The 9684-nt window shown below is 37.1% G+C and overlaps 1 protein-coding gene across 1 annotated transcript; it reads right to left on the reverse strand.

Annotated features, from left to right (window-relative positions):
- Positions 1-607: 607 nt before the first annotated feature.
- LOC143366405 (uncharacterized) lies at positions 608-5606 on the reverse strand. The gene is made up of 4 exons (XM_076807474.1): positions 5589-5606; positions 2862-3067; positions 1401-1635; positions 608-814 (listed from the first exon to the last, which is right to left on the reverse strand). Exons 1-4 carry the CDS (start codon positions 5604-5606, stop codon positions 608-610), a joined length of 666 nt encoding a protein of 221 aa, XP_076663589.1.
- Positions 5607-9684: the final 4078 nt, after the last annotated feature.

Here is a 9684-nt window from a genome sequence, read left to right on the forward strand (position 1 = left end):
TCGTGTGTATCGTTGACTATAACTCTGTTGACGACGCTTGTGTCTAAAACACCTGTGACATATTACACTCGCAGAGTTATACCTATCGTACCATATACCTACAATTTAATTGAGTTTCCAGGTTCGTGCAATCATCACGGTTTCCCATTACAATTGCATGAATCCAACTGTTCAAACATTTTCTCATTTTTGATTGAAAAAACAATAGATGAACCAGAGTGCTGCCCCCACTTTATTATGTAACAGCCACGAGTGATCAGCTGAGGATTTTCCAACTTTAGCACAATATGTAGAAAAATCTTCCAGTACTATTAATCGCAATCACATATTTGGTTTCTGGATGAAGGTACTATATGGACGTCGATTTTCCAGAAATTGCAGGTTCAATGATGTAACGCACAAGTGGCTTATCAAACCACAAGTTAAGTTTCTCTTGGGCAGCATTAAAGCTTGTTGACCGACCGAGAAGTGTTTGCTGAAACAAGTGGACCACGTGGAAGAAAATAGCACTCAGGTTTTCGTACCTTCTTGTGTCTTCGTTCGATAAACAAAAAGTGAACTGTATTTACTTTTCGATTTATCCCGGTTACGCAGCTTCATTCACCTTCTACTGAATATTTTCTGGATAGAGCGTGGAGGGTTCAGGCGACGTCCAGTTCCCCTCCAATTGTCGCGTAAATATCGTAAAATTTTCATAAGTTTTCGTGGGTAAAGGTACGTCCACACCACTGATATTCGATTTATTCATAATTTCTATATCGTCGTCAGACCTCGATATTTTGATGTGCAACTTTGGGCTCTCTCCCTTAACCATCTGCGTGGATACAAGAACATATTAAGCTAGAAGGAAGTTGTGAAGTTAATCTTAGAAACGGAGTGTGGCATTATTTAATGGTAATTTCTCCTCGGATGACTGAACCTGTATAGAAATTTTTGACGCTTCACATTCTGAAACTTCGAGTGAACGCCGAAATAATATGAAAAGCGCACGGTGGCCCGTGAGTTAAATATCTCAATCCTGAAGTCTTTGTCAGAGAAATTCCTTGCGAACGTATATTAAGCGAGAATGCATGTCGTAAGCTGATTATAAACCAAATGTTGATGCATTGTAAGCTCGAGGGGCATAATGAAATATAATTGAAAATTCCAGTGCAGGTTTGCATGTCTGAAATTCTCGGGTTAGGAGTACTAACGTCACACATTTACAAACAAATCGGAGAAATATTTTAATAATGAATATATCGAAACGTTTGTCCTTTCTTTAATTTTCAATGAACATCAAAACAATCGTGCTTCCATTCGATACAACTATTTCTAATATTTATCGAACAAAAGGGAGCATTCTTTATACTCATTTGAATGGATTAACGAAGTAGCGAAGCGTCGTGTGTAACACTTACTTTTATCTGCACCTTTTTATTATTAACATTAACTACTTTGGATTCGAATTCTTCCTCGTCGTCTATGTAGTCACTTTCACTAGTGAACATTGGGATCGAGTCCCTTTCGTAGTTCCTCTTCCTGTCCAAGTAATCGTTATGGCTGTATTTATCGTCACTTTTGGGTAACTGGATCACTATAGTATAAGGTTTATTCTCAAAGTGGCCATCCAAGTCTTCGCTTGCAGAATGATACCTGATATGTTATCAAACCATTAAAAACTCTAGGTATTGCTCAGCCATCGAAATTTTCGAAATTTCGATTCACACGGGGCTTTCGAAAGTTAAAACTGTAGTGAAATAATGTGCCATTTATGATGCTTGCATCTACTGTGTGGCAGCATCAGAATATTCCATCGATCACTTCTATTTTTTAAACACTAGTAGCCATTTAATGCACAAAGTTCGAAACAGCCAAAGACGTATACATTCAACTGATCCCCAAGTTAACGAACTAAGACACGTTCCACATTAAAAGAAAAAGGTGGTAAACGAAGATAGAAGGAAGGGAAGTTCAACAACAGTCACTCGTGGGTGGTCGTCACGAAAGCTAATCTCGATTAATAGCAGGGGCAAAGGGCAGGCCAGTGATTTTCTGTCATGAAAACACGCCGTGACCGCAATCTTTCCGAATGGTCTCGAAAGATAGAGAATAATACGAGCGACTTAACTGTTACGCTCCATTAGAGGCGACCCTGCGAAGGGCTGCAAAATACCAGCAGACACTTAATGCTGCACAAAGTGCGAACGACCTACTATCGATTTCGCAATGGAACCCGTTACTGCGTAGGATCTCTTTCCGAATATATTAGACAATTTACGGCAAGTACTTGATTTCCGATACTTAACTTTTAACTAATAATGAAACGTTGCCAATCCAAAAATTCCGGCTTTAATGAAACTTCCTGTGAATGTAGAGTATATTGAAGCATGCAAAGAGGAATATCTTTCTGCGGAAATTTACCCTGAAGGGGTGAAATCAGCCCTCAAAGTTATCGCGTGTTTTTTTTTTTAATAAAGCATGCAAAAAGCTACAGCTCTTATATTTAAAGTTTCGTTCTATCTCGCACCGTTACAAAGTAAAAAAAACACGAAAAAATGTGATAACTTTAAGGGAAGCTTTTACCTCTTCAGAGTGAATTTCCGAAGAAAAAAAAATTGCTCCTTGCATATTCAAATATATTCTACCTACCATAAGAGGTTTCTGGTTGGGAACGTTTCCTTGTGAGTTAGAAATAATCGCGTTGAGCAACTTATTTGTCAGTGAACAAATAGCGTTTGTAGCAGAAACGGGTGTGACTCTGAGGGAATGCGATTTCGAAGACACTTCTGCGCGGACATTATCCATTGTGAATGGTGCAGAATGCTGTTGACTTTGTCCGTTAAGCTCCACTGTCGTAAAGTTTAACAGTCATTTCGTACCTATAATATTGTGGCCTGTGAGAATAATAGTCCTCAGGCGGTATCCTCTTCGAATGGTAGAACTTCGATGATCTGTGACCTGTATACCATCGTGGCCGACGCCATGGCCTGCGTTGATAGTACTTGTACGGTCTAATCAGTTTATGAGTTTCCCCAGTTTCGATTACCTCGAGCAGCAGGGTAGCAAGCACGACTAGAAAACAATGCTGGTGAAGCAAGAAATTATTGATTTCATTCATGTTAAAAGCAATACGATAAAGAGAGTACTGTGTTAGTAATACTGCGCTTGAACTATTAGATAGTTGCTAAACAATTCCCTGTAAATGGTTCTTGAATTCGACTTGAAATTACCTATAATAAAATATCAATAAAACTATAACAATCCTATTTGCCAAAGAAACCACAAGTTCAAGATTTTTAAACATATGATATTAAATTATAGTTTATAATCTTTATTTTAAGTAACTGCTTTTAACCGACTTAAAAAAAGGAGGCGGTTATAGATTCGACCTGTATGTATTTTTAAATTAAAAAGGATCTTGCTTTAACACCCTATTCTATCATAAAAGGTAACAGATATATTTACAAGGATCGAAACAAATTAACCACTCTGCATATAAATGCAGCATTCCAAATTGACTTTGGCTTTACTTTGCCCTGGCTTTTGACTTTATTTCGCCACATTTTACCATGCATTGTTGTTTCAAACCTATACTCCGTATGATTTTCTGAGAAAGTAACTGGAACGACGCAGTAAAATTAAAATTCTTAATCGCATTACCCACACTGTAAATTTACCCGAGTAGTTGTGATTGTTTCGCGAGTAAATATGCAATAAGTATGTCATTTTATTGTTGCTACCCGCGTGGATGTGCAATAGAATTTTCACTCGCGAGCGATAAGTTAAATAGGGACATTTTAAGCGCCACTAACTTTCCGGCAATAGAAACTTTCCACGAGCCTAGCTGCTCGCTGGAATCTTATCTTTCATGCTATTAAGACGACGGCGAATCAAATTGGCCTATCTGTCACGAACGTTTCCAGGAACAATTTGAGGAAATCTTTGGAGCCAGTGAAAGTTGTGGGGAACTTGAACTTGGTTTATATCGAATAATATGCTACCTGGTAGTCTCGTTTATAGGTAGAAAATTGGTGACGGTAAAAAGGAATTTTCGTAAGTAAATGGTAACGAAAATAGTACACTTTTACAGAAAGAACTGTATCCATATGTGGTGTAAAGGTAGAGGATCTCCGAATAAACCAGCAATGCTAACATGATGAGTAAAATTTAGCAATTTAAGTTACTTGTACACGTACAAAGGTGATGAACTTATTACTTTTAAACATTCATGTGGCTATCACTATAGTAACAGCTATATTCGTTTTTTTAGTAACTTTGTATAAAGTATTAGCACATGTTAACAAAAATTGTAAACTGTAATAAGCTAATGTAAATATTTAATTCAAAAAGAGTATAGAAAATATAAATTTTAGATACAAGCCAAAATTAAACAGTATTTGTTTAATTTTCATATGGTTTGTCTTAAAAATATTAATATTAAAATTTGAACTGCTAAAATACATTCCAAATAAATCTTTAAAAGTAGCAAAGTAATTTACTTGTTAATATAGACCTCCTGTCGATTATTCTCGTTTATACCCACATAAATAATCGAATTGTTAGCTTATCGTTCCCTTCATATGTTTCCAGTGCTATTTATTACATTTACAAACACCTAGGAATTATGCTAAATAGCCAACAAATCTTTGAACCGAATTTAACCACAATTCCAACAAAATGTATCTACCCTTCAATTCCGCTAATAACTTTAATTATTACATCCACAGCAGTACAGCATAATACATGTGATACCCACAGCATTTTCTACGTAAAACATATTATGTCAAATGACACTCTTAATCTTACACAAATGTCACGATAAATGGAAGGATATTTGTATTACTCTTTTTCATTATACGCGAGGAAAAAAAATGGAAAATCTCGTGTTTCTGAGTTTGTTTATCGTAAACAAATGGTAGACATATCAAAAGTCGCACAAAATGATTTTTATTTCATAATTCGTGAATGATTTATTTTTCAAATCTAATATTTTTACTAATATTTATCTGGGTATTTCGATGATTACTACGTGAGTTGAAAATTAGTAACAAACTCATTATAACTGTTTGATAAATGAATTTTGCAATAAAGTTTGTATTGCTAGTTATCGAAATTCTGCTCGCTTGCAGAGAATTTCTCTGGAAAGCATAGATGGCCTTTGAATCCCCTTCCAACTTCGAAAATCAAACGGCATCCACCGTAACGGTGTATCGTGATAAGCATCGACGATGCTATCGGGGCGAGAGAAATCAGAGTTCGTAGCATCTTGGAGGCGCACCATGGGATAAAAGAGAAACGGGGCAGAGATACGCACACATGTGTGCATAATTAGAAGACATTTCTTGGACGATTTTGCTTTCTTTTTGTGTCTAAACACAAACCATTTTGTTAGACAGAGATACGAGAAGTTTACCTTTACAAGCTAAGGTAAAAGCTTAACCTGGACAAAATATATATTTCAAATTTTATATCTACTGTTTTATCCCCACGTAATTTAAAAAAAAAACTGTCAATGAAAACGACAATCAACAGCTTGACAATACAAATAATATATAACCACAATGCGCGATATAAACTGTGATCACTAGTGATATTAAACTACTTACTCTTCTAAATATATTCATACTGAAAATCTGAGCACTTCACACCTCGTCAAATTGATCTGTTCCTTTTTATATTTATTACAAGAGAATTCACAATTCCAAAAGTCACAACGCAGTGCAACAAATATAACGACTGTAAACTTCACTCGCACTTCACTGTCTTCAAACGACTGCAATTCGATCAGGTGTCGTTAGGGAAACGAAGAGACAATCGTTGCCACATTTTGCGCATTTCTGAGCAAGGTGTTCAACGTCGTTGACAATTGCACATAATATAACGTCCACGTGCGTTCACTGTCATAGCATGATTCGAAAGTCTGGACATCGTAAACGTCCTTTTATATTTTCCCCACTCTGCTCCATGGCGGTGTCTTCTGAAAACGTGAGAGCGAATTCTGGTCCTACGTAGAATTCTTCTTCTTCTTCTTCTACGTCAGACGATCTCAATTACGTCTTATAGCCCTTTTTTATCTGGACTAAATCTCGGACGGCGTGATTTAAGGTACCTATGCTGTGCTGCTGCTAACGAAATAATGCCCAGGAGCCTTTTCTTATTCTTTGTGCCCTTTCTTCCCTTTTTTTTTTTGTAAGTAGTATTTAGAAAAATTATTGTATCTGCTTACTATGACATGTATTACGATCATGTAGGAACTGTACATTAATTGTGTTCTTTAACAATTTGTAATTCTAATATTATATTAATATTGTCTGTCAACAAAGCACAGAAACAATAAAATTGGTACTGTTTTTTTTTTTATCAAATTAAAAACTAATTCTTTAATGACCTGTAAACTTGTAAAACGGCTGGCAAAATAATAGGCGCTAGGCAATGTGAAAAAGATTTTTCATGCTTTATGTAGAACTTAAAATTGCTGTGGAAACTTAATTTACTTAAGATCTTGAGGAGGGACGTTTTCCACGGTGTTGAATCTCACGGCTATACCGTTTGACCTAGAACAAAAAACCAAAAAGTTTTATTTTCTACATGCCTAAAACTAGAGAAGTACACATGGGTTTTGCGATATCTTGAACATATTCTTTGCAATTGACACTTTTATAAAAAACAAAAATGCACTTTTTCTCCACATGTTCACCATTTCGAGACAAATGAATGTTTATGGATTTCCATATGTACTTCTCTAGTTTTAGGCATGTAGAAAATAAAACTTTTTGGGTTTTAGTTCTAGGTCAAATAGTATAGCCGTGAGATTGAACACCGTGGGAAACATCGCTTCTCAAAATTTTGCTTATCACGGCTCTACCGCCACCATTTTGTAAAAAAAAATGCGATTTTTTCCGGCGAGAATTGTACAATAACAGGCTTCATATTGAATTTTCTGTTTATTTCATTATCTTCCTAAAAAAATTCCGAAAATGACTGCAATTTTGCTCCGTCCAAGGTGGCCTAACCCTTTAAATAAGAAAACTCATCATTTTCGTTTCGTGTACGCAGTAATGGAACCATTTATGTAAATCGTAATTTGTCAGTAAATGGAAAGGTAGATTCCAGAGAAATGAACGAAACTTCAAGATGTTTATATAACGAACCATTATGTGCTATTGTCAAGAACCCTCCATTGTCCACTTTGTCCTATCATTACGAATTCGCTACCCGCTCCTCTATCCTCCATTCCATTGTCACGAATATCCTATTGTCAACAATCTTCTATTGTCTCCAAATTCTGACTCTACCCCAAAATATTTCCTGTCCCCGAGCAATTCATTGGATACGCCAATTTGTCATTATCCACGTGTATTTGTAATATTATGTTTTGACGAATAAACGTTTTTACGAAAGCAAATGTAAAACGAAACGCTCGAGACAGCAATTTCGTAGCTGCGGCCAGTATCGGAAATGCAATTAAATCAATTAATCTCGTTTGTATTGGTTAGCGGAACAAATGTAAATTCGATATTCCCGGTTGCACTGGCGAAGATGATTTATCCGTAACTTGAAAGAATCGTGTTGCTGTTTGTTTGATAATGATGTGCCAAGTGTACACGGCGAACCTAAATCACTCTATACATCATACTATAAATCATTCACCGTGATGAATATAAATCATCGTTTGCATCGTCCACGGCACAATTTATAATTTTTCTGTCAAACACGGTTCCATTTCAGTCTCATCGTTAATCGATAAGGATACGACCATATTTATTTCCGTTACTATGTATGACAATTTATTTACCTTTTACACGACAAATTGTTTAGCCGTTATTGTAAACTTTTGTAATTAATTAAAGGATATTTCATTTACTTTACTATTTCACAAATATTTTTAATTTAAATCATTGTAATGAATTAGATAAAATTCCAATGAAATACTTGATATAATTTAGTACGTCTGTTAATGCATTATCTTTGTACACATTCTAATTTTCCCTCAGTTTATGAAAATAATACGCTAAAGTATAATTTATATTGAATTATCATTGCATTCGTGCCACGCCTGATTACTATCGCGAGCAATATGTACGCGTAGTAATACTTTAATCTGTGATTTAATGTCACTTAATGTAAATAAGTGTATAATTGTGTATAATTTTAATTAGGGACATATATGTATGACTGATCGGTGCCCAGATTATGAGCTAATAATACTGTGATCTAGAAATATGCATTACTTTGAGCCGTTGCTTACAGAGAATTATCTCACTTCCAGGCTTGTGTAGCATGTCTGATAATATGAACAAGTTGACTAACATCTCTTTGTGAATAGACGCGTTCAATGTGACAAGAATGTTACACTCACTACATATGTGTATGAATTTCATTAAATTTCAGATAATATTAGAGATAGGTAAGTATAACACAATTAATAACAAAATTTTAAAATCTTCCACCTTACAAGGAATCTTACCAATTTTTCCAAAAAGGCCAATTCTTCCTATCAAATTAAAAGACAAGCCACCAACTTCTTGTGATGTATATTTCCGGTGATAAAAATTCATGTGCAGACCCCATTTTCGAGAAACTAGGCAAACCTTGCAAAATATAACGACCTGTATTTTTTAAACAAATCAGTAAAATAATAACATTAACCCCCTTTAATTCAATATGAACTACACAATCGATTTGGCATGGAATGGCCCCTATGTGACTGAAAACGGTATTTCGCCAAAACATGCGCCACTGAAAGCGTTAATATATGCATCAAATAATTTGCCCTAAAGCCTAGCGGGTCACGAAAACACGCCTGGAATCGGGGGATCTGGTAATGGATGAAACACGGTAGGTAAGCCCGTGCCGGATGCGGGTAAGCGTTTTCATTTCCGTTACGTCTGCCGTCGCCTTCGCGATTTCACGAAGACAGACTTTAATACCGAGCAACTGCGCGCGGATAATAAAAGGATCAGCGGGAACTGGGACAACGTCGGTGCCAAAAAGTTTGATGGGATCGAGAGGCGAAAGACAGTCGCCCCCGCCCCCTCTGTCCGTAAATCCGAAAACACCCAACCGTTGCAGTCCTGCTTCGCGGAATCCAGCGGCTGGCGAGGACGCTGCAGAAAAGTGCAGCGCGCTGCATCGTCCCAAGTTGCACCGGCCTTGGCTTCTCTTTGACTTTCCCCATCGCGCGTTCACGGCAAGGGAAGCGCGAACTCGGACAAGGGGTGGGGGGGGGGTGGGCGAGCGACGGGGAAGAAGAACGTGGGAAAGGTAGAGGCAGGGAGGAAAAAAGGGGAGCAATTAAGGAGCGAGGATAGAATTGCTCGCAACTGACGAGACACGTTTTGTGGACGTCGCGCTGAGCGTCTCCTGCTGTTCACTGCCACGCATTAAAGACGAAATGGGACAGCTTACCCTGAAGGTTCTAATTTGAACGTTGCGCTGAAGGCGCGGAACTCTGAGCGTCGAACGACGTCGAAAGTAAGGGAGAGGAGAGAGCGCTTTCCTCTGCAGACGACTGTAAACGCGGAGAGCCATAAAGATTGTTTGCAGACACTTGCGGAAATGTACGTGGGGAGATCATATTCTGGAATCTCAGGTCTATGGAGTCGATATTACACGGTAGTTAATTAATACCACTGAAATTTAAGTTACGGTAGGAATAGTAAAGAAATTAGAGGAATGAAAGATTCAGTTAGAATTTTACCA

This window comes from Andrena cerasifolii, chromosome 2, assembly GCF_050908995.1.
Source record: "Andrena cerasifolii isolate SP2316 chromosome 2, iyAndCera1_principal, whole genome shotgun sequence".
NCBI classification, from domain to species: domain Eukaryota; kingdom Metazoa; phylum Arthropoda; class Insecta; order Hymenoptera; family Andrenidae; genus Andrena; species Andrena cerasifolii.